The following is a 25,129-nucleotide window of genomic DNA, read 5'->3' on the forward strand; positions in this document are numbered from 1 at the left end:
AGAAAGAAACAGGGTTTTAGAGGGGAGGGGGGAGGGGGGATTGGTTAGCCTGGTGATAGGTATTAAGGGCACGTACTTCATGGAGCACTGGGTATTATATGAAAACAATAGATCGTGGCTCAGCACATCAAAAACTAGTGATGTGTATTATATGGTGACTAACGTAACATAATAAAATAAAAAAAAATTAAAAAAAAATAAAACACAAAACACGATACCTGACATATGAATGGTCTCAATGCCCATTAACATTTATCCTTATTACCGTATGCGCTTTCCCCAAAATTTCCACAGGTTTATCCCTTACAACTTCTGCCTACCCTCAGAAAAATCACAAAATATCTACATCTCATATTTCTTTGCTTGCTGTATCTGTGTGCACTTTCTTACATTAGATTTTTAAAAGTGGGGGCTTTGGGAGGCTTTAAGATTAGGAACCTGACGATTGTCAGAGAGTTTCCTGATGAGGTGGTATGGCCCTGAATAGCAGTAGTTCGTGGGCATCTCAGCAGTGTTAGGACTAAGGGAGGAGGTGAAATCTGTGTGTGCTTATTTTTGCTGCCTTGTTAGGAGGGGAGACATAGAGTCCAGGCATCAATTAAGTGTGTCCAGGTATGCACTGGTTCTCAACTGGGGGCAGTTTTGACCCCAGGGGATAGTAGGCAACATCTAGAGACAGTTCTGGTTGTCAGGCCTGCAGGGATGCTACTGCATCTAGTAAAGGTCAGGGATTCTGCTAAATATCTTGCAATGTATAGGATGGCCCCCACAACAAAGAATTATCAAGGCCAAAATGTCAGCAGTGTCAGTGTTGAGAAAGCCCAGGCTAATGTCAGCACTATGGCTGAAAGTAGGCAGTGGCCTTCTCCTATGTGCTGGAAAAGGGCAGGAGCACCCAAGTTCCCCTGCTCTACCTCTGGCCAGTTGAGCCACTTAATCTCTTCTCCTGTGGATCCAGAGACAGAGCAGCTTTGAAGTACAAATTTCTTATCCCTATCATTTAATCTGAAGGTACACCTAATCTTGAACTGTGTGTAGTAGTAAATATTAGAGAAAGATAATTAGAGTCTCTGTCCTTAGGAAACTCACTGTCTGATAGGTTGTATGTTAGTAAGAATCATTCTCTTTGTAATTCATGGCTTAAGCAAATACAGAAACACACTCACACAAGTATGCTATGGGCTTACATGGATAAACAGGCTGTAATGTTAGAATGGGACGAAGATCAGGGCTCTCCAGAGGAACAGACCAGTGGGATATGGAAGAGACAATAGCATATGCAAACAGACCAATAGGAGGGTGGGGGAGGAGACTGGGAGAGAGAGAGATTTATTAGGAGGAATTGGCTCATGTGATTATGGAGGCTGAGAAGGCCCAGAGTTCGCCATCTGCAAGTGGAGATTCAACGGTTAGTGGTGTAGTTCTAGTATGAGTCTGAAGGCCTAAGAATTAGGAGCATCGATGCTGTAAATTCCTATCTGAGTGCAGGAGAAGACCAATTTCCCAGCTAGAAAATATTAGGTAGAGTAAGTGAATTCTCCTTCACTCCTTCTTTTGTGCCATTCAGGCCTCCAGCAGATTGGAGGAGGCCCACCCACATTGGAAGGACAATCTGTTTTACTCAGTCTGCTGATTTAGATGTTAATTTTTCCAGAAACATCCTAGAAGATGTTACTGTTACTAATTAGCATTGTTTTGTTTCAGCTTGAAGAACTTTCTTTAACATTTCTTGTAAGACTGATCTATGTGATGACCTCCTTTAGCTTTTGTTTGTCTAGAAAACTCTTTATCTCTCCATCACTTCTGAAGCACGGTTTTGCTGGGTAGAGTATTCTTGGTTGATTAGCAGGGTTTTGTTTGTTTGTTTAGTACTTGCATATATCATCCCACACCCTTCTGGCCTGTTAAGTTGCTGCTGAAAAACCTGCTGATAATCTTATGGGGATTCTGTTGTATATAACAAGTGGTTTTTCTCTTGCTGTTTTTAAGATTTTCTACTCGTATTTAACTTTTGATAATTTAATAATAATGTGTCTTATGTGGTTCTCTTTGGACTCATCTTTTTTGGAACTCTCCAGGCTTGTTGAGTCTGGGTGTCTGTTACCTTCCCCAAGTTAGGGAAGTTTTCAGCCATTATTTCTTCAAATAAGTTTTCTGTCCTTTCTCTCTTCTTCTGGGACCCCTACAATGAGAATATTAGTCCACTTGATGTTTTCCCGTAAATCCCTTAAACTATCTTCACTCGTTTTTTATTCTTTTTTCTTTCACTCCTCTGGAGGAATTCCACTTCCATCTTAGAGTTCACTGATTCTTTCTCCCACTTGATCTAGTCTGTTATTGAACCCCTCTATTGAATTTTTCAGTTCAATTATTGTCCTCTTCAGATCCATGATTTCTGTTTGGTACTTTTTAATATTTCTATCTCTGTTGAAATTCTCATTGTTCTCATGCATTGTTCTTCTGACCTCAGTTAAGCATCTTTATGACCATTATTTTGAACTCTTTATCAGGTAGATTATTACCTCCATTTCTTTAAGATCAGTTCCTAGAGATCTATCTTGTTCTTCTGTTTGGAACATATTTTTTCTGTGTTGTTTTGTTTGTTTATTTTCCACTTTCCTTGACTCTTCGTGTTGGTTTCTGAACATTAGTTAAATAGCCACCCCTTTCAGTCTTGACAGAGTGATCTCATATAGGAGAAGAACCTCGTAGACCAGCCTGACTGAGTTCTTAGCTGTCTCTCAACTCTGTCATTGGTGATTGTCCAGGTGTCTTTCTTTGTTCTTGGTGGCTTTTAGTAGTTATGAATGTCCCAAGACCTGTCAGTGAGGATTGCAGTCAGCGTCTAGATACAGGCTGATGAGAAGCTGTATCCTCAGGTACAAGCTGGGAAAATATGTAGTTAAGCTTTCAGGGAGAAACTTTTTTTGCCAGTTCCCTCAGTCCTGGGCCCAGGTGGGTAGCTGTCGGGGGGTGGGGGTGCTCTTGTGCCCATTAATAACTGTTTCTTTGCTCGCTGCAGTCTTGCTACTGCCTCATTAATGCAAGGCCCATTGACTGCTAGCACCAGGTGATCCAGGGACCCATCCCTCAAGTGATAGCTACAAGAGCTGGGGTGTCGGATATGTGTATAACTTGCTTTCAGGGAGATATTGGTGACTTGATTTTATTATTGGAGCAGGCTGGTGGGGGAAGTGTCTGCCAGCTTCCCCAGTCCATGAGGAGGATTACAGATAGCCCCCAGATATCTGCTAAATTAGAAGCCAGGCCCTCAGGCGGTAGCTTTATTGTATGCAGATAAACCCCTTTCAAAAAGACTCGGAGATGGGTGTTCTTAGCCTGCTGCCTCTGCACCGAACCTTGGGGAAGTAGATGGTTAAGAACTGCTTCTTTGTTTGCTGCAGTCCTCTGGGACTCATGAGTGAAGCCCTGTTGGTTATCAGAGCCCGGTGATCTGGGGACCCATCCTCTGAGGAGCAGCCCTGAAAGCTGGGGTGTGGTCATGTGCACAACTCCTTCCAGAGAGCTACTGACAACTTGGAGTGGGCTACAGAGAGAAGATGCAAAAGGTGTCAGTGGGCTTCCTCTGTCTCTGGGGAGGATCACAATCAGCCCCTTGAAGCCTGCTAAATTAGAATCGTAGCCCTTAAGCAGCAGCTTTTAAAGTATGCAGATAAACCACTTTCAGGGAAAGATGGGGAGAAGGTGCACTGAGCCCTAGGGCAATTGCTGCAGTGTTTGCTTGTGCACCCATGAAGATTTGCTTCTTTGTTGGCTATCGTCTAGTGGACATAAGCCCCATTGCCTTTCAGAGCTAGGTGTTTTGGGGGCCCTTCCCTCTAGTGCAAGCCTTAAAAGTTGAGATTCTAGATGTGGAGACCATACCCTTTGCTCCTGGGTGAGAAGCTGGGAGTTGGAGGTTCTCTCCTGGTTGTGTGGCACTATGCTGGATGGGTCGGTTCATGGTCAGAACGCATCTCAGCCTTTTCTAGCCATTTTGATGTGGGATGTCTCTTGCCCCATGCTTCCTGTTTTCTCTGCCTCCCTCCCCTCGGCACAGGTGTCAGATACTGAACTCTGCTCTAATTTGGTAATGGCCTCAGGGCCAGTGAGAAGTGTAGAGATTTATGGTGTGGAGGATTGGGTTTTGAGTTCTTAGGTCTGTTTTTCATAGGTTTTTCTATGTTCTTGCTATCTGGGTATCAGCTGTTGATGCTCATTCTTTTAAATTCTACTCTTTCTGACTTGCCACTTCTTACCTGCTGAAGACAGGAAAGCCAGAAAGCCCATCTTAGAATGATATTTAAAATAAAAGTAAATAGACTGTGAGTAAGAGCTTGCTAAGAGAGTGGATTATGTGATCTCTCTAGTGCATGGATGTTTTAATGTCTGTGTTGCCTCTTTTAGCTGACTTTTTGGGTCATCCTCCAGGCTGGATATCTCACATGGGGGATGGCTGACTGGGCTTTACGTGCGCAAGGTCGGAGGCCCACAGGAATTAGTCTGTAAGGATTCTCAGCCTGTCTTCTTTTGGCTATTGGCCATAGACTTTTTAAGCTCTCCCACCCTGATCCCTAGGAGAATTTTGTTCTTGTTAGACCAGATTTTAAATGTTTGTCATCAGACGTTCATTGTTTCTGGGGCAGGAGGAAAGAAGGGCAGACAGCATCAAACTCGGAAGGGCAACAATGCCCTGGAGCAAACAGCCAGAGCGAGGCTAAACCACCCTCCCCAGAGGACAGGACAGGTGGGGAATAGCACACTCCCAGCGGGAGGACAGAGGGGCGCAAAGTGCTGGAAAGAATCAGGCATGGCAAGACCCAGGGGAGGGGGTGTGGGTGGTGGGAGTTGTGGGAAGAAGGAAGATGGTGGGGAAGAGAGAACTTCTTAGGTGCCAGGTGGTAGAGAAGAGGCAAGGACAGAGGTTTGGACCTGGATTTCTGTAGACTCTGTCCTCTTTCATGTTTTTTTGTCATTTTTTTTGTTTTGTTTTGTTTTGTTTTTGAGAGTCACTGACTCCCTGGTACCATTCCAGGACTCCTTAGTTGTGAGCATTACAGGTGACAGCTGTATCTGCCAGGCTCACCAGTGGCCATACTCTGTGGATCCCCTCTGGAGAAAGTGGCTTTCTGAGTAATAGCCCTGAAATGCTTTCCCACTTTTGTCGTCTGCCGTCCATGTGGTCACTAAGCTTCTGTGTCTCCTTCCTTCCCCAGGTCGGTGGCCGGATTGGATAAGGAAGCGGACCTGGTGCACATGGAGGTGCGGACCGCCGATGGATGTGAGTGCTGAGGCCGTGGGTGAGGCCAGGGGAGATCTGCCAGCAGGTTCTTCTCCTCCCCCAATTTGCATTTTAATAGCTTGAGAAGATGAAAAGCCCTGAGCTCCATTACTGCCAGATCCATCCTATTTCCGAGTAGGGGGAGAGGCCTCTGGTCCCGAGGGAGCTATTTCATTGAAATAAACCCTCAGGAATGAATTTTCTGGGGATGTGAGTTAATGTGATGAATTTTGAGGCTCCTGTTAGTAATTTCCTGGCATCTTCAGTGTAATTCAGATAGGGGTGTCCATAGCTCATCACAGTACTTTGCATTCACACAGCAAATTACAGGGGCTGCCAGCTTTAAAAATGAACCCTTCATATAGTCAAGCTTACCAAAAAAAGTCACTGGGAAATTTTTTCCAAACTGTTTATTCATTCGTTCCACAAATATGTAAGGACAGACTACTGTATACCAGGCATTGTTCTAGGCCCTGGAGATACAGTGGTGAGCAAAACTATATTGTCCCTACAAACAAGCAGTAGAATCCCAGGATCTTGAACACGTGACCCCTTTGTACATTGTGCACCTGCGTACATCTTACACTGAATTTGACTGATAACATATCATTTTGTACTGCTTTAAGCATTTTACTCTTCCCGGAGTTGATCATATTATTATAAGGCTCTTCTCTACCCAGGAAAAATCAGCTGAAAGTCAACTTAAACATATATAAAATATCTGAAAATATATGATCTCTATGAAATAGATAAAAATATAATTAGCATAAGTCAACAATAGAGCCAAAGTCTATGGAAATAGTAGTGATGGAGGAATGCAGCAGAACAGCCACCTGTTTGTGAGTTGGGGTCTTGGGTTCTGCCACCCACTAGTGATGGGATCTGGGGAAGCTCCCTCTGATCTCTGTGCTAAATTCCTCCATTGTCTGAGAGTACTCATCCTTGCCCTGCCCACATCAGAGAGTTACAGGCTAACCAAGTGGAGAAGGATGTTATAGAAATTACAAAATGTATAGGTACAGTTTTGACCTGGCTGTGGGTGTTGGAGTATCATTCAGAATACATTAAGTAAAACTACATGTGCTTTGTCCGTGAGGAGTCTACTGTTTTTGATACCAAACACAGGTACATGCCAGAAACATGCATTTTGGGGAATATTTCATTTGCTTTTTTTTAATTTTTAAAAGACTTAGAAGATAGCCACATTTGTTACTATATGTCTGACATTCTGCTGAATACTTAATTTTTGTCTTTCTTTTTCTGCGTGTGTGTGTGTATGTGTTTTAATTGGTCTTATTTCGTCCTTGAATAAATTTAAGTCTCTGAAGCAGGCAAGGATGAGGGATGGTCCACACTCTTAAAAAAAAGTTTTTTAACAGAAGAGCTATTTAAGATTTAGGAAAATAGGGGCACCTGGGTGGCTCAGTCAGTTCTGTGTCCAACTCTTGGTTTTGGTTCAGGTCTTGATCTCAGGGTCGTGAGATCAAGCCCTGCATCGGGCTCTGCACTTAGCATGGAGTCTGCTTGAGATTCTCTCTCTCCTTTTCCCTCTGCCCTTCCCACTTGTGCTCTCTCTCTCTCTTTAAAATAAATAAATAAATCTTTAAAAAAAAAGACTTAGGAAAATAATACCACATATTCAAATTCACTGATCAGAAGGGTGGTAAAGCTTGGATCTAAAATTATATGATCTGACTCTTACTGCTGAGAAAGAAACTAGGGGAAGAGTGAGATGTAGGGGGATGAAGGAGCAAACCAGGGCTGCAGCAGGTGGGCAGATAGTAGCTCTCAGATGACCCACAGGCCAGTTTTTGGTATGATTCCTGCCTTGGCATGGCTTCCCATGTCAACCTTTTTATGCCTTATATGTGATCTAGGCTGGCTCTAGTATTTTAGAGTTGGTAAAACTTGATGGGATTTTCTGACCTCCTACCTAGTGTAGGAATCCCTTCCCTGAAAACTTCTGACAGTGTGTCCTCAGGTTCCCTGACTTCAGGCTTAATTAGACACATCCTTTTCTACTGCTGGACAGCTCCCATGTTTTGTTTTATTAAGCTAATTTCTTACATTAAGCTTAAACCTATTTTATGAAAGTTTAAGAATTCTGATCCAAATTTGGATAAGGCCTGTGGTGCAGGACTGCTGCAAAATTTTATGAGATTAAAAAATGTAAAACACATAGAATAGTTTCTGGCCTACTGTCAAGAATCAAAGAAAGCAGACAGGACTATAACAGGAATAAATGTCATGTGCCTCGCTTAGGTTAAAGTATAGTATATATTAGTTATGTTCCATTTTCTAGGTTTTTAAAAATTAGTTTCTCAGTAGTTAATCTTCTCTCAACTTAGATTGGCTCACATTTATTTAGAAGACGCATATAACAAGACTGCATTAACCTGGAGAGATTGTATTTTACGTCTCTTAATGAAATGCATGATGCCTTTCTTTTGTGCTATGTGGTAAGAGCTTTCTTACTTATAAAATCACACATACACACACATCTTCATGTTTTAATCATCACAAAAAGGCACAGCATGTATTTTATTTCCTTTTTTTTTCTGACATGGTAGTCTGAACTAAAATTTGCCCAAATTCACGCAGCTAGCTAGTGACAGAATAAAAACTAAAGCACAAAACTCTTAATACACTAAAAATAGAAGGGAACCTCTAACAAAAGATGTCTACAAAAGACATGCAATTAACATCATATTTAATGATGAGATACCGAATACTTTCCGTGTAAGAGGAGGAAGAAGGAAGGGATGTTTATTTAGCTTCACCACACATATTCAACATCATGCTGAAAGTCCTAGCCTGCGCAATAAAGGAAGAAAAATGAAATGCAAATGCACTTCATACAGATTGCAAAGGAAAAATTAAAACTATTATTATCCTCATTGACACAATTGTGAATGTAGAATATCCCAAGAAATCTACAAAAATAAAAAACTCCTAGAACCAATAAGTAGGTTGAGCAAAGTTGCAGGAGACAACAAATTCAGTGGAGAAAGGATGTAATTTTTAACAAATGGTATTGAAAAAAATTGGGCAGCCATATGGGAGAAAAGTGAACTTCAACCTATGATTTGCAACTTAAACAAATTTAACTCAAAAATGGATATTCTTAAATGTTAAATATAAAATTATAAAACATATAGGAAAAAACATAGAAGAAAATCTCCACAACCGTGGGTTGGCATCAAGAGCAAGATTGACAAAATAAAGAATTGATAAATGGACTTCATCAAAATTAAAAAACATTTGCTCTGCTGAAGACACAATGAAGACACTAGGAGAAAATATTTGCAGATCACACATTTAACAAGGGACTTATGGTCAGAACATAGAAGGGACTTTCAAGACATAGCAATAAGAAACAACCCAATTTTTTAAAAATAGGCAAAAGTTTGAACAGATCACTTATCAGAGAAGATCTAAGAATGACAAGTAAGCAGATGAAATGATGCTCAACATCATTAGACATTAGGGAAATGCAAATTAAAACCATAATGCGATATCATTACATAAATACCTATTGGAATTGCTAAAATAACAAAACTGGTAATACCAAGTGCTGGCAAGGATTAAAAACTATTGGAACTCTCATATATTACTGGTGGGGATACTAAATAGTACAGTCACTCTGGAAAAACATTTTGGCAATTTCTTATAAAGTTACACACACCTTATGATTCAGCAATCTCACTCCTGCATATTTACCCTAGAGAAATGTTATAATCACACAAAAACCTGTACACAAATGTCTGTAGCAGACTTAATAATCACCCAAAACTGGAAACAACCTAAATATCTTTAAATATCCTTGAATGGATGGATGGATAAGCGAGCTGTCGTACATCTGTAAAAGAAAATAGATGAATTTCAGAGGCATTATACTGGGTAAAATAAGACAATCTCAAAAGGTTACATACTGTATGATTCCATTTATATGATCATATGGAAAAGGCAAAACTGTAATGATGGAGAAATAGATCAGTCATTTCCAGGGTGGGGGAAGTATTTCCCAAGAAAGAAGCATGAGGGAATTTTTCAGGGTGATATAAATATTTGGCAACCTGACTGTGGTGGTGGTCACATAAATCGATATATCTGTTGAAACTTTAGAACTGTATGCCAAAAAAATTACTGTGTATAAATTGAAAGAAGTTTGTATTAAAAAATAATACTAAAATAAATATGTAAGGAAAAAAGGGAGGGCGCCTGACTGGCTTAGTTGGAAGAGCATGCCATTTATGATCTCGGGGTCATGAGTTCGAGCCCCACATTGGATATTGAGGTTACTTAAATAAATATTTAAAAATAATACTAATATAACCTATATTGAGGAAAAACTAGAGAACACAGTTCTTGGCTTCTAGTTTTATGGAACTTCCTACCTTTTCTGATTAATTAATCAGTTTCTTGATCCACTTATTTCTTCTTTTATTCAGTGTTTATTTAAAATCTGCATAATCTGGTCACTGAGGGGACATAGAGGTGAATGTAATATTATCTTCACCTCAAGGAGCTTGTAGACTGGCTAGGGAAACGTAAGGATTTGAGTAATTCTAGCACAAGCTGACAGGAATATTCACAGAGCTGGACATATGTTGAGCTAGAAATGGGAGTATGGCTGATAGTCTGAGAAAGTTGGGGGAAACTTCTTAAAAAGACAAAGTGTTTGATCTGGCACTTCAGAGATTAGTAGGAATTTATCAGAACATTCTGGATAGAGAGGAGAGCCTCACATGTTCCCAGAGTTCACCCATAAAGAGTGATGTGTGCAAGGCTGCGGATTATGGTCTGTGGCTGTTAGAGATGGAGGGAGAAAAGGCCAGTAAAGGTATGCTGGGGACGTCCTGGGAAGGAATGGGTAGGTAGCTTCCTGAGCCATGATCCACATTAAGACACCAAGCATCAAAGGCCATTTTTACCTTTATAATGAGAAAGCTTTCATGTTACCATTGTAATTTCCTAGCTGTGACCTTAGATATGGATTATACTAGACAGTCCCATCTGGTTGTTTCAAGTTCCTTTTTCTCTGCCTCTTCTGTTTGCATGTTTAATGTTTAAGCCATAACAGCTGACAGGTAAAAGGCAAGCACCCATTCCAGCTTATTCAGACTGCAGCTCTGAGAAGTTTCTCCTGACACTGCTATGTCCCCATCTCTGGTGCACAAGGCAGCTTTGCCATGCTTCCCTAGTTCCCCATCCTGCCTAACTTGGCTCCTAACTCAGGAATGGTGCTGGGAGATAGAGAAGGGGGCTGGCTTGTGTCTGATCTCCTTGACCGGGACAGGGGAAAGGAACAGAGAGAGAGTGGTGTCTGTGATGAGACCAGGTGGCATCCTGCGCCCTGCTTCTCAGGGATGGTGCATTGGTCAGAGAGGCTTCTTAGTCACTCCCGGCTCTGTGTCCAGGTCCTTTCTTGTCTGGTGACACTGTGCTTGCTGAGATAGCCTGTGCTTTCTACCTGCCAAGAGAAGCAGGTGGAGCTGGGCAGACTGCTGGAATGAGTACAGTCTCCACTCCCTGGCAGAGGGTTGGACAGTCCTGGACCGGGGGGCGGGGGGCAGGGAACGGGGAACGGGGGAGACACCAGAAACACTATCATCCCTCCAGTTCTGTCTCCATGGAGGCCATGTTTGCAATTTATGTTTATCCTTTTGAGGAGCAGGGAGAAATAGTCTTTCAGATATTTATAGGCAAGCAGCCTGGGAGAATAGAAACCTAGATCTTAATTTCAGTTTTTCCACTGAGAGGCTGTGTTTCCAGGAAGCAACTAAAATTCTTGAGGTTCCTGTTCCTTCATTGTAAAATGAAACAGAATTAATAATTTTTTCATTTTTCTGTCTAATTTGTTCATAGGATACTTACTGGGTATCTACTGGATGCTAGTCATGACATGGATTTCTAGAGATAAAAAGAGGGAATAAGACATGGTCTCTGCCCCCAAAGTCTGTATTCTAAAAGGGAGTAGGCAGACAGATATCCCAGCAGTTCCTGAATAGCTGATTGCCTTGTAATAATTACACACAGGACACGTTAGGAGCTCACAGGAGAGGTTACTTCTTTATACTTGGTATATTTGAAGTCAGTTGAAACTTAGATTTTTCTAGCCCTTTTGTTTCGTGATTCATATGTTTAAAAGGAAAATAATTCTCTGAAAATCTTAAATCAAAAGAACTAGTAGATGTTAGATAATTGCTATTTTTCCTTCGTTATTCTCCTTTTTTTTTTCCATGTTGGAGAGCCTGTTCCTTTATCAGCCCCCTTCAGACCATTTTCCCCATGTTCTGGATTTGCCAATTACTATTTAGCAAATTACCCTCAAGGGTGACTTGAGCAGTAAAATTCCATTCTCTGTTTCTTCCTGCAGCACAGTTCCTATGGCCGTTTCTCTCAGCTTCTAATATTCATGCTCCTCTGGCAACCTGGTTCCCTGGTTCCTGGGATCGATCCCACCCCAGAGGTTTTGGTTTAGATGGTCTGCTGTAGGGAGTCTGTGTATTGCTAGGCACGGTCCGGATAGGATTCTGATGCAGGTGGCCCATTCAGGAACACTGCTTTGAGGATCCCTGACCTCGGTTGATGCTGGGATTACAGCACGGCACAGTTCTATCCTCATAAGCATGAAGAAAGAGCCTTGATGTTGGAGTCTGGAATTACCCTGTTGTGGAAAATGCATGGGCTCACAGGGCTGGAAGTGAGAACATACAGAGAGGGCAGACATGTCTTTCTTTGCCTTCTTTCTTTCCCTTTTGTCTCTCAAGATAAAATCACAATAAATCATAACTCACTATAAGCACTTTCCAAGTCAAGATAACTTTCATGTGTCTAAAGCCGTATCACTTGTTGGGGTGAGAGGGAGAGATTCATAAGTAGTAGTAGAAATGGTTTAAAACCCATAAGAATGTTCAGAGAATAGAAACAAGATATGGCTATGAAACAATTAAATGTTACTCTGCGTAGTTCCCAGAGCAAGACGGGGATGCAGGCATTCATACTCAGAGCAATGTAGAAATGTGTGTTTCCTGTTTATTCACCCTCTCACATTCAGTTCACTGAAATGGAGCACTTTCCCATGTGTAGAAGACAGTGGTTCTCAAAGCCTAGCATTAATTATAATCACCTGGAGAACTTACACACACACACACACACACACACATACATACACACACACGGAAGGTCCTGGGCATTGGCCCTTTATAAAATTGTCCTGGTGATTCTAAAATGCAAGCAGGACTGAAAACCACTGCACTAGATCTGAGCATCCCCAGATGTAACATGCATATATGAACCATCTGGAGAGCTTGTTAAAACATACATTCTGTAGTCTGACAAGCTCCCCGGTGCTGCTGATGGTCTGTGGACCCTACTCTGATCAGCACTGCGCTGTGCTAAGCTGTGGGGGGTTTACAGATGAATAGGACACAACTGGGACTGAGAAGCGCACAGGGGAGGGGAAAGGCAGGTAGATACACAGATTGTTATTGCGATTTAATGCGCTGAAAGCCACCGATCGTCTGACTTAAGTCTCCTGAAGAAAGTGCTACAGGAACCAAAAGGAAGGTTACCCCCACTGCTGAGGAGTAACCACGGGCCACACAGAAGAGGCTGCATCTCGGGAGATGACTTGGATTTTCCCAGGAGGATGGTAGAAAGGGGGGCGGGGACCTGTGCTGTCCAGCATGGCAGCCACATCATCACATGGGGTTGCTGAGCACTTGAAACGTGCTGTCTGGATTGAGATGTGGCGTGTGTGCAAAACACGCACCAGGTTTCAAAGATGTACTATGAATTCAAGGATGGAAAATAACCCATTAATAATTTTTATATTGATTACATGATGAAATCGTAATATTTTGGCTATTTGGGGTTAAATAAACTATGTTACAATTAATTTCACTTTTCGATTGACTTTGTAATAAAGGGTATTTGTGACTCACATTGTATGTGTGTTGGACAGCCCTGCTCTAGGCTGGAGGGACTGCAGGTGGACAGCACAGAGGGTGGCTCTTCTGTATTGTGTGTGACATTGACCATCCTCTCTCTCAGCCTGGCTCCCACAGGCCAGAGAACACCCAATGTAAACTGGTCCCTGTTCTTGTTTTGATGTAGGAATCTCCACTCCAGCCCAGTCCTGCCCCTTCTTTTTGGGAGTCAGACTTCCAGATGATGCTGAAGCCATTGAATTCTCTCTTGTCCTGGCAGGGCTTAAACAAGGCAAAGCCAGCCAGTTTGGTTAACGGCAGCGTGAAACCTATTTCTGCCATGCAATTCAGGATTCAAATGACTTTTTCTCCCATTGTCTTCTAGAAGTCATTTTCCTCAGAATGTCCCCCGTGAATTCTCCTTACCATCCTCAATATACCCTCAGACACATGCACACACACACACACACACACACACTCTGTATCCTCCATCCAAAAGACAATTGGGTGTCACTAAAAGGGCATCACTGGGATGCCTGGGTGGCTCAGTTGGTTAAGCGTCTGCCTTCAGCTCAGGTCATGATCCCAGGGTCCTGGGATGGAGTCCCGCGTCGGGCTCCCTGCTCCGCGGGGAGCCTGCTTCTCCCTCTGCCTCTGCCTCTCTCTCTCTCTATCTCTCATGATTAAATAAATAAAATCTTTAAAAAATAAAATAAAATAAAATAAAATAAAAGGGCATCACCTTGGTGCCATAAGAGTTGAGCTGAAGAATTAATTTGGTCATTTAGAAGCTGTTTGATCTTGGAGAACTTTCTTAACCTTTCTGTGATCCTTTGTCTTCCAGTGCTTTATATATTTGAAAAAAATCCTAACAAATATAAGAAGTATTTTTATTAGGTATTAGTTTTTTCATCGATGGGCTAATAAAGGTGTTACTGAAGAGTAAAATTTACAGTGAGGCAGATCTCAGTTCAGTGAACATAAGAGCAACAATTAAGAGTACCCCAAGGGGCACCTGGTTGGCTCCGTCCGTTAAGTATCCCACTCTTGATTTCGGCTCAGGTCATGATCTCAGGGTGGTGAGATCAAGCCCTGCCTCAGGCTCTGCCCTCAGTGTGGAGTCTTCTGGAGATCCTCTGTCTCCCTCTGCCCCTGCCCCTGCCCCTGCTTGCTCTCTATAAATAATTTAATTAATTAGTAAGTTAATAAAATCTTTAAAAAAAAGAGTACCCCAGAATGGCAAGGGTTACTATGTGAAGTAATAAGTTTCTCTTCATTAGAAAGTCTCAAGCATAAACCATTTGGACATTTCATTGGGACACTATAATAAGTGAACCTGGATATAGGCAGAAAGCTTTTGACATTTAGGCACCCTGTAAATTTCTAGAATCAAAGCTTGTAGCACATATGCCACCATTTCTTGTCCTGGTGTCACCATCACCTGTCATTAATCAATCCCTGCACTTTCTCGCTGAGCCAAGATAAAGCCCAGTATTTTTTTTTTTTAAAGATTTTATTTATTTATTTGACAGAGAGAGACACAAGCAGGGGGAGGGGAGAGGGAGAAGCAGCTTCCCGCAGAGCAGGGAGCCGACGTGGAGCTCGATCCCAGGACCCTGAGATCATGACCTGAGCCGAAGGCAGATGCTTAACGACTGAGCCACCCAGGCGCCCTAAAGCCCAGTATTTCTTAACGGACTCCAGGGAGTCGTAAGTAATCAAACGGGCTTGGCACACAAGGCAAAACTATTAACTCTGCAGCCTAAACTTTGGGTTCTAGACACACAGAATATTGGCTCTTAAGCAACCTTCGATTATTGACTAGTTCAGTAATTTTAAACTATGTAACTCCAAGCTCTAGCAGTGTTCTAAGAACTCAGAGGCCCAGATGGGGGTGAGGTGTGGGGTTAAGTCAGTGGGATTGCAGAACTCTTGACTTCTATTCACCCAGAGCAGGTACACTAAAATACACTTTCTGTATTGAGAACATAGGATTGTCTTTGATAAAAGGGTTCAGGGTTTGTTTTTTTTTTTAAGTTGAAATAGAAAAAATTGCATCACTTTCAGAAAAGCACTAAAATGTACAACAACATTCCCAAGGTCACATAGATAACCAGGGATGATGACTGAACCAGAACATGGATTCTGGTCTAATTCTCAGACTGATTTTTCGTTCTCTTTTATTTTTATTTTTATGTTTTTAAATTTATTTGTGTGTGTGTGAGAGAGAGAGAGAGAGAGAGAGCAAGCACAAGCAGGGGGAGTGACAGGCAGAGGGAGAAGCAGGCTCCCCCCTGGGCAGGGAGCCTGATGTGGGGCTCCATCCCAGAACCCCGGATCATGACCTGAGCTGAAGGCAGACACTTACTGGACTGAGCCACCCAGCATCCCAGAATGATTTTTTTTCCATGTTTCAAATATATAATGGTTGGGATCATTGGTTCTGCTGTCAGTATGCTGTGTATCAATCCCAGCTCTGTCATTTCCTAGAAGCTGTGGAACTCAGGCAAATCACTTAATTGTTGTGCCTCAGTTTCCTCATCTATGAAACGGGGATGATAACAATTTTAACTCCTTATTGGATTGTTGCCAGAATTAAATCAGTTAATACATGTAGTTCCTGTAATACTGGAAGACAGAGTGAGCATTCAAAAATGTTACTTCTTGTGGTTTTCTTTGTCATCATCGTTCTCATCGTCAGCATCATCGTCATCATCACTGTCCTCATCATCGTCATCATTGTCACTGTCATCGTCATCTTTATTATTGTCACCATTGGCATCATCTCAGTCATCATTGTCATCATCATCATCACTGTCATTATCATCATCACTATCGTCACTCATCATTATTGTCATCATTATCATCATCTAGTCATCATTGTCATTGTCATCATTGCTGTGATCATCATCTAGTCACCATATTCAGTCAGGGTGAGTTTATTTGGCAATCGGAGTAGAAAGAGTCCTGAATGCAGTATCCGGAGTCCTAAGGTGTTCAAGATCACTGTGATTTGTAAATAATCTGTAACTGCCGGATGCCTCCTGTGCCTTAAGAAAGCAGGCGACACTAGAGTTCTCCTTTGGGCCATTAGAAGTTTCACAAAAACTCTAGAACCATAGGGGCACCTGGGTGGCTCAGTCGTTAAGCGTCTGCCTTCGGCTCAGGTCATGATCCCAGTGTCCTGGGATCGAGCCCCACATCGAGCCCCACATCGGGCTCCTTGCTCAGCGGGAAGCCTGCTTCTCCCTCTCACGCTCCCCCTGCTTGTGTTCCCTCTCTCGCTGTGTCTCTCTCTGTCAAATAAATAAATAAAATCTTAAAGAAAAAACCTCTAGAACCATAACCACAACAGGCAGGAATGGAAGCTACCTTTTTCAATTCGTTGATTTTGTTTTTGGTACTTACCATGTCTCGAGAGCCTTACAGGCATTTGCAGCAGTGTGGATGTCCCGCACACGGGTTAGCCCCACTCCTCAATCAAGGAAAAGGCGGCTTATGGAAGCTAAATAACTTTTCAAAGTTTCCTGGAATCTGCTTGTTTTTACTTATTTGCATCAGAGATTTAATGTTATTATTCAAAATAAATAGCTCCTGGGTATTTCTCTAAGAGAAGGCCTGAGGAGCTGATTTGCTTTTTGTTCACGATTTTAATGCACTTTTTCAAATTTGGCAACATGTATATTACCCAAAGGGATGGAAGTTGAGTGAATCATGGGAAGTTTCTTTCTCTGAGGTGGCAAGAGGCAAGATGGCTAGGATAGTTTGAATATTTAGTAATCTCAAAGGCAAACCATTACCATAAGTCACAATATTATTCAACATAACAAAAAAGTTTAGGTTTTTGTTCTCCACTTCCTGGAACTTCAGGGAGTGCCTGACACTTGCAGCTTCATGTGCACCCTGACCCACTACAAAAAGGAATGAATCAGTCAGTCTAAGACCACCCCTTCTTGCTATATGAGACCTTTGGCCCAACATCTGCTACGTGGGAAGGCGTGAAGGCTGGATGCACTAGGGAGATGTTTGCACCTTCCCTAAAGGGTCTTCCAGTGCTAGAGCTAATTCCAACAGGGCCAGATATTTCTAAAGTTACTGAGTAGATCCCTCTATTCACATGCAGGGAACAAAGCCTTTGACTTTTAACTTTTCTAAGTGAAGCAGTGACTACACCGGGTCTTCGAAATACACTAGGAAGACATTTGACATTTAGAAATACTTTAATCATCAGGGTAATGATTGACTCTCAACCACTGGGGAAATCACTCTCTAATTTTCTTACAGAGTTATCCAAATGAGTTCTTCATTCAATCTGGTCTTCCTAGTTTTTCATTTGAGAACATTTCAAAGGAAAGGATAGAAAATACAAGTTCAAGGATATGGATTAATCAAAGTTAATCCATTAACATGTGATTATATAGTGCTTTCCATGAGCTTTGCCTACCTAAAAGACCATGTATAGTTTTTACTCCCTTTCCAGGAATTCCCTTCTCCATCTTAGCTGAACACAAAGGCTGCCTCCTCCTTTAAGTCCTTCTTGGTTATTCGAGCTCAGACATGTTTTTGTTTTTGTCTTTTTCTTGTCTGCACACCCAAAGTACTTCAAGAAATTAAACAGTGATATAATTTTGGAATATGACTACTAAGAGAACCTGTAATACGGCCTTTTGATTCTCCACAGTCAAACAGAACATTACCTGTTATTATTTGAAGATATGAGAGAGGCTGAGTGTTAAATTTCCTTCTATTTTCATAACAAAGAGATAGCGTTTATTTATCTTTTAAAATGGATCCAACAATGTGTTAAGCGTTTTCATACATGATCTCATCTAATCCTGACGACAGTCCTTGGAGGCAAATGCTGACTTATGGGCATCTCACAGATGAAGAGCTGTGCTACTTAGTCAAGGGTGATCAGCAAGTAGCAGGTTCAGGATTTGAACTCAGCCCATTCTAGCTTCAGAGGCCTCGCTCTCAAACACCATGCTACGCTCAAGAGATCTGACCTTCAGGCATCTGGAGTTATTATTAAAAGCAAATGAAAGGGCCACAGGTGTTGGAAGCCTAGTTTGGGATTCAAGTTAAATGACAAATATCTTTCAGTTTCATCTTTGAATCTCCATGACTGTATCCGGCCTCATTTTAGGATAATGTCCAAAGCCCGAATTTGCGAACTTTCACAAATGTGAGGTTCTTGGTGTCCCCTGCTCACCTTTGACACCCAGAGTCCGTTGTCACCCTCAGTCACTTCCATCTGGTGGCCAGGCCTACCTGGTAATTTATTCTCCCCATTCCCCCCGTTCTAGGTTCTCACCAGACATTGGGCGCCATAGCACTTACTATCATGTCTCTGTGTTTTGAAAAATAAAAACATTGAGACTTCTAATGTATGAGTCCAGCTAAAGACTGCAAGGCCCTTGAATTTTATTTATTTTATTTATTTATTTTTAAAGATTTTTATTTATTTGAGACAGAGAGAATGAGAGAGACAGAGAGCACATGAGAGGGGAGAGGGTCAGAGGGAGAAGCAGACTCCCCGCCGAGCAGGGAGCCCTATGCGGGACTCGATCCAGGGACTCCAGGATCATGACCTGAGCCGAAGGCAGTCGCTTAACCAACTGAGCCACCCAGGCGCCCCAAGGCCCTTGAATTTTAAAGTAGATTTGAAAAATTCATTTTAGAGTTGCTTTCCTGTTAAATTGGACCTTTCGTTCCATGCTGGGCAGCAGCAAGCAGGGGGAGAGCCAAGAAGTAGGATGAGTTTGGCACAATAGCTTACCTGCTGTGGGCCAAGGTTTAGGTAGGTTTTTATTTTGTTTGGGGTGGCCTTGAGTACTCTTGGTTCTTTTTTTTTTTTTTTTTTTCCAAAGTGTCCAAATTTGAGAGTGAATAGTAAATAGACAGGGGAAAATGAGCCTTGGCGGGGGGAGTACAAGCAGATGTCCTCCTGTGTGTACCTTTGATTCGCAGTGTAAGGAGCTTTCTGAGACCCTGACTGGCAAGAAGGAAGCAGGTTGTCATGTCAACACTTGTGGTTTCTTCCTATGTGTTTACTACAGCTTTTCGCTGGGTTTTAGTGCCTTATTCTCGGAGAAAATTGCTAAGGCTTTGTGGGTCCAAGAGTATTCCTGGTGGGCAGGCCATGGGCTGCCCGGCCCAGCTGGGCTCCTTGCCTACCCTCGCCCTCTCGGCCAGAAGTGGAGAGATAGGCCACTCCTGACTCTCTCTGCGAACAGAGACAAAGAGGAAGGCACGGGCAGGCTGTACTTACAGAATGGCAAACAATCTGGTCTTGCTAATGGGTCAGGGAAGAGGGGGACGAGGGTCTGTCTCCTCTGGAAAGGTAGGTAGGAACCAAATTACAGAGTAGAGATAGGGAATGAGCAGCTCCTAGGGGGTATTTGGATGTAGGCTTGTTTTGTTTGGCTATACAGTGTTTGGCCTGCACCCTGTTTTAAATTTAAAATAGCTGTCCATTTTTTTAAGATGTTATTTATTTGTTTGAGAGAGAGAGAGTGCACGCACATGACCCAGGGAGCGGCAGAGGGAAAGGGACAAGCCAACTCCGCACTGAGCACGATGTGGGGTTCGATCCCTCAACCCTGAGATCATGACCTGAGCCAAAATCAAGAGTCAGACACTTAACCAATTGAGCCACCCAGGCGCCCCTAGCTGTCCATTTTTTAAAAAATCAGGCAACTTCACCTTAAAAAAATAGGGACAGTTAGATTTATAAAACACAGAACGTCTTATTCCTGCATGTCAACGATCAGTGGACACTGAGGAGCAGCTTCTCCTTGAAGAGTCCAGTGTTGGCCATTTTGCTGCAGTCCCCAGCACTCCTAGGAGATCCCTGACACCGAGGCTATGCACCAGCTACCATTTGTCATATTCATCCAGCTCATTTTACTCCTACACAGAATTTGTCTGGCTCCTTAGGCATTTGATTTTATTAGGCTTCTTGTAAAAAGCCTTCCGTTCTATAGAAAGACATTTGGGCTTTGTCCCAGGGCCCTCAGAGCTGTTTGAAAGCCAGGAGAGATGAGCTCAGGTTTGGGTTTTAGAAATGACTCTGTTCCTTGCCTCGGGCCCATGCAGTGTCCAGTCCATCACGCGTGTGTAGGCTAGTCGTGAGATAGATGCAACAGGCCACACGGGTGAGAAGGCCTCGCCCCAGGCAATCAGCAGGGCTTGTGGAGAGAAGGGGAGAGACTCTGGAAGCACTTCAGGGGCAGAATTATCAGGGCTAGGAACCACCTGGATTATATGGCACATGGAGGAAAGAAAAGGGAAGAGGCTTGCGCTCGTGGGCATATGATGCGAGCGACCGCTAACGGAGAGAAGGAAGTGGATGTTTGACGTGTTCCGAGTAAGAATACCAACAAAAATAGACTGTGTTCAGCTCTGGACACTCAGGAAGTTGGAATATAGCCCATAATGAATTCATTTCTTACCCAAATGTGTTTCTTTGTTAAATTAGTCTCATGTGTATAAATAAATGTGTGGAATAGCTGGCTACAAATAATGTGATCAGCCCCCTCCTAGTCAGCAGGTACACTTGTCTTGCTCCCTGCTCTATTCCTAGTACCTGAGCAGTGCCCGGTACATTGTGTGTGTACAAGAAGGGCTCGGTGCAGCCACCAGTAAATTAATTAATTAAAGATAAAAGGGGATAATTTAAAGTACTCGTGGTTTAAACTCAATTGTTATAAATTTTTGCTTAGTTAAGGCTTTTGCCTTTATCTTTGCTGCCTGCGAGCTGCACATGATACCTGTGCACACCTGGGCACACATTCCAAGGAACAATCGCATGAGATGCATATAGTGATGAACGTGGTTTTAGGTGATAACAGAGACTTCTCTGCTTTTTATACTAAAATGATTCCTAACTTTTCACTATTTTTAAATACTGTTCAATTAAAACCATTTTATTTTATTTTATTTTTAATTTTTAAAAGATTTTTATTTGAGAGAGAGAGATCACGAGAGAGAACGGGGGTGGGGGGCAGGGAGAGAGAGAAGCAGACTCCCCGATGAGCAGAGAGCCCGATGTGGGGCTCGATCCCAGGACCCCGGGATCATGACCAGATGCTTAACCGACTGAGCCACCCACGTGCCCCAATAAAAACCATTTTAAAAGCCAATGTACATACAGGTTTCTTCACAGAGACTTACCTGTAGTTTTTCCTTAAGGAGCAAATAACTGAGTGGATTGTCTTTCTTGGATGACCCTGTGATCAGAATGAGAATGCATTTTATAGTCAAAAATTTTTCCCATTCAGCTACAGCTTCTGCCATCATGTTCCTGGGTTGCTTGAGGGGCTGTTCACCTGCTGAGATCTTCAGAAGATCTGACAAGTAATCATACAAGTTTTATAGATTTTATATAAGTAATAGGTGAATACATTCTAATTGTAAAAATAATAAAGATGTATATAATATAAAAAGCAAAGGTCCCACTTCAACACTACCTCTTCGAGTCCATTCTTTTCCTCCACAAGTAATCATAGCTAATTTTTTATGGGTTCCTTTAAAACTTTTTTCTATGCACAGGGGCACCTGGGTGGCTCAGTCGGTTAGGCGTCTGACTCTTGATTTTAGCTCAGATCATGATCTTGGGGTTGTGGGATTGAGCCCCGAGTTGGGCTCCGTGCTCAGTGTGGAGTCAGCTTGAGATTCTCTCCCTTTCCCTCTGCCTTTCCCCTGCTCTCTCTACTTTCAAATAAATAGATAGATAAGTAAATAAGTAAGTAAATAAGTAAAATCTTAAAAAAAACCTTTTTTCTATGCACTGTGGCACAAACCTATACATTTATAAAGACAAAGCTTTTGGGGACTTGAATTGTATCATGCTATCATATTGGCAAATATTTTGTCAAAGGTTATTTGGAAAGGAACAGGGACCTTAGAGAAATCAGCATTTGAATGTTTCTCTATTTAATTCTTTTAATTGCAGCTAGCCCTCTGTAATGTGTGCACCTTGGTTTATTGAAATGTTCAGGGACATTTAGTCTCTTTCTGATTTTTCACTGCTGTGAACAATGCCACAGTGAGCATCTTTGCTCTTGACTCTTTGGGAAAATATATGAGTATTTCTTTAGAAGACATTGCTTGCATTAAAATTGCTGGTTTGAGGTATGCGCATTTGAAATTCTGATAGATATTTCCAGTTTGTTCTTCCAAAAAGCTACACCAGTTTACCCTTTTGCCAGTAGGATGTAAGATTAACTCTTTCCCCACTCCCTTGCCTCATCTAGATATTGCCATTTTTAAAATTATTACAACTCTTGTGAAAGTGAGTGCAATCTTGTTGTTTTAAACTGCATCATTGATTTCCCATGAGGTAGAGCCTTGGGTACTGTTGAGAGCTTTGTCACCATATTTGCCTTTGTGTCTAAGTGCTGCTCTCCCTTTTCAGATGCTCACTACCTCACCTGCAGGATCCAGGAATGTGCCGAGACCACTCGCAGTGGGCCTTTTGCCCGCTCCATTGACATCAGTTCCCTGGTTGTTCAGGATGAATATATCTTCATTCAGGTGAGTCCAGAAAATGCAGTCAGTGGTAGAGAGGGGATGCTCAGGTGATGTCAGGAAAATGAGGGTGGCTTTCGTGCGGTTATGAAGATGTGGAGCTGGGGTGCGGTCCCTCCTTTGCTGCTCTGGCGACCCGTTCTCTGGGGGGATCCAAGACTTCTGGTGAAAGAGAAAGGTGTTATGGGTCAGTATCATGTACAGAGGTCTTCAGTGGCCCAACTGAATCCTCAGTTGGATTGCTGTTTTATTATACCAAAATGGGTCTGGAAATGACTAGGATGTGGTCTAGGGTTTGGAGGTTACTTAGAGCCACATCTCCCATGGGATCTGACTTTAAGTAGTTTATCAAAGCTCCATTCCATCTCTGTCCAAAGTGACCTGTCTAACTTGGGAACGAGAATCTCTAAGAACTGAAGCATCTCTAGGATTTTCTTTCTAGAACAATCTAGAACTCAATGAATTTTGCCCTCCCTTTCCAGTTCTGACTACTCCCTGATATGTCCCGAGTCCAAAATCCTACACTCCCAAGAACTCTGACTCACAGAGAAAGCTAGGTGTGATTCACATTTATAGACAGGCAAGGGAAGCCTTGTGTTAGGTGTTGAGTTTCCCTGGAAGGAAATGCAAAGAGCGAAAATGAGGAAAAACAAAAGGTAAAAGGTGATGTTCCACCAAGTGACTTACTCTGTGTGTGTGTGTGTGTGTGTGTGTGTGAAATCGAACTTGACCTTTGACAGCAGCTTTGATTTCCCCCACTCTGCCTTCCCACCCTTATGCTGTCCATTCCTTTGCAAACTGTTTTCTATAGGAACCTTGATCTTTGGAATCTTCTGGAGTTTGGTCAGACCTAAGCACCTGAATGACTTTCTCTGCCCTACTCCTGGTCTCTTAGTCCAGCTCAGCCCCACTTCCCTTTAGCTGGGGATGCCTCTCTTCCTCTGAACCCTTGCAGCTCTTCTTGTCTACCAGTCCTCTAGCACATGGGCCACTAGGAATTGTTACTTAAATCTTAGTGGATTTGTCTTCTTTCTAAATTGCATTTTATACCCTCTGAGGATAGGGAGAATTACTCCTCATCCTTGGCCCTAACAAGAAGCCTTTGCAAATGCAGGGTGCTCACTGACTACTTGTTGTATTGATAAATTGTAGACGGAGGAGCTGCTTCTTTTAAAAAATTAGTTGTGTAGACTTTTGAGGCCTTGTAAAATATAGGAAAAGTAGCCAGCCATTCAAAAACCAGCTTGAAAAAGGGAGGGAAAGAGAGGTCTTTGTGGCTCAAGAAAATCCCTGTTTCTTAGTTTGAGTAAAAGCCAAAATCTTCAGAATTTTTTTTTCTACATCTTGGCAGGTCATTGGTGCTATTATTTCCTTAATCATGAGTATGTATTGAACACCTACAATGCAAAATAAACAGTATTAGGCATAACTCTTGGTTTTCTCTAGCTTTGGCCCTTGGCCTTCTTCTCTCTGCACCTGGTACTCGCTGTCTGGGAGATCCTGTGGTCTTAAGTACTGCCTCCATGTCCTGATGACTCTCAAGTCAGGGCGTTGTAACCTCTGCCCTATACTGCAGATCTTTATGTCTAATAGTCATCCTGGTATCTCAACTTGGGTGTTGCACAGCTAAAATAAAATCAACGTGTCCCCCTTGAACCTGACACACTGGTGGCACTACCCTCTACCAGGTCACTCGAGGTAGAAAACTACAGGTTTGTCTATGTCCCCAAATTCAGGGAATTCAAGCTCCTGCTCTTATCACCCTTAGTTATTTCTCAGATGTTTCCTTTCATTCCATTCCCATTGCATGGTCCCAGTTTGAGGCTTTATTATTTCTTTATCTCTATTTAATTGTTTTCAAGATAGAAGCACAGAGATGATTTGTGAATTTACCAATCTGATTGCCGTTTCCTTAATGCTAATACTGCACATAATGATGAACATGGCAGAATCGTTTCTGGGAAACATGACTTAGAATTTAAAATGTTCAGATTTTTTAAAATTCATTTTTCCTTTTATTGCATAAAGTTTTCTGTAACTCTGATGGCAGACATCCAGGTTTTTTTTTCTAACTATTCTGAGATATCTTTTATTATTATTAGACTGGAAGCCAGTAGAAGTTTTTTCTTTCATAAGCATCCATTTTTATTTTGTTTCAAAGAGATATGAGTTCCCATTAATCAATAAAGTTTTATTGATTGCCTGCTACATTTCAGGCCCTTGTTCTAAGAGCTGGGGATAAGACAGTGAACATAATAAATTTCCTGCTCAAGTCGTGTTTAAATTCTAGTGGGAGACAGGAAAAACATGTATATATATGTATATATATATATATACACATAAGTAGATGTGAAAGACTGTAAAGAGTAGTGATTGAGGGTGC

The 25,129-nt window shown here is 42.1% G+C and overlaps 1 protein-coding gene across 1 annotated transcript in view; it reads left to right on the top strand.

The window, feature by feature from the left end:
* SORCS3 (sortilin related VPS10 domain containing receptor 3) overlaps window positions 1-25,129 on the top strand; it is a 572,838-nt gene that overhangs the window by 409,690 nt on the left and 138,019 nt on the right. The window contains exons 6-7 of the mRNA XM_045876297.2: window positions 5,217-5,281; window positions 22,634-22,752. Of these exons, the coding sequence (XP_045732253.1) occupies window positions 5,217-5,281; window positions 22,634-22,752 (184 nt within the window). The remainder of the gene's footprint in view (window positions 1-5,216; window positions 5,282-22,633; window positions 22,753-25,129) is intronic.

This window comes from Mirounga angustirostris, unplaced genomic scaffold (assembly GCF_029215605.1).
Source record: "Mirounga angustirostris isolate CCGP_5_RB_7025 unplaced genomic scaffold, mMirAng1.0.hap1 SCAF_6, whole genome shotgun sequence".
Taxonomy (NCBI): Eukaryota; Metazoa; Chordata; class Mammalia; order Carnivora; family Phocidae; genus Mirounga; species Mirounga angustirostris.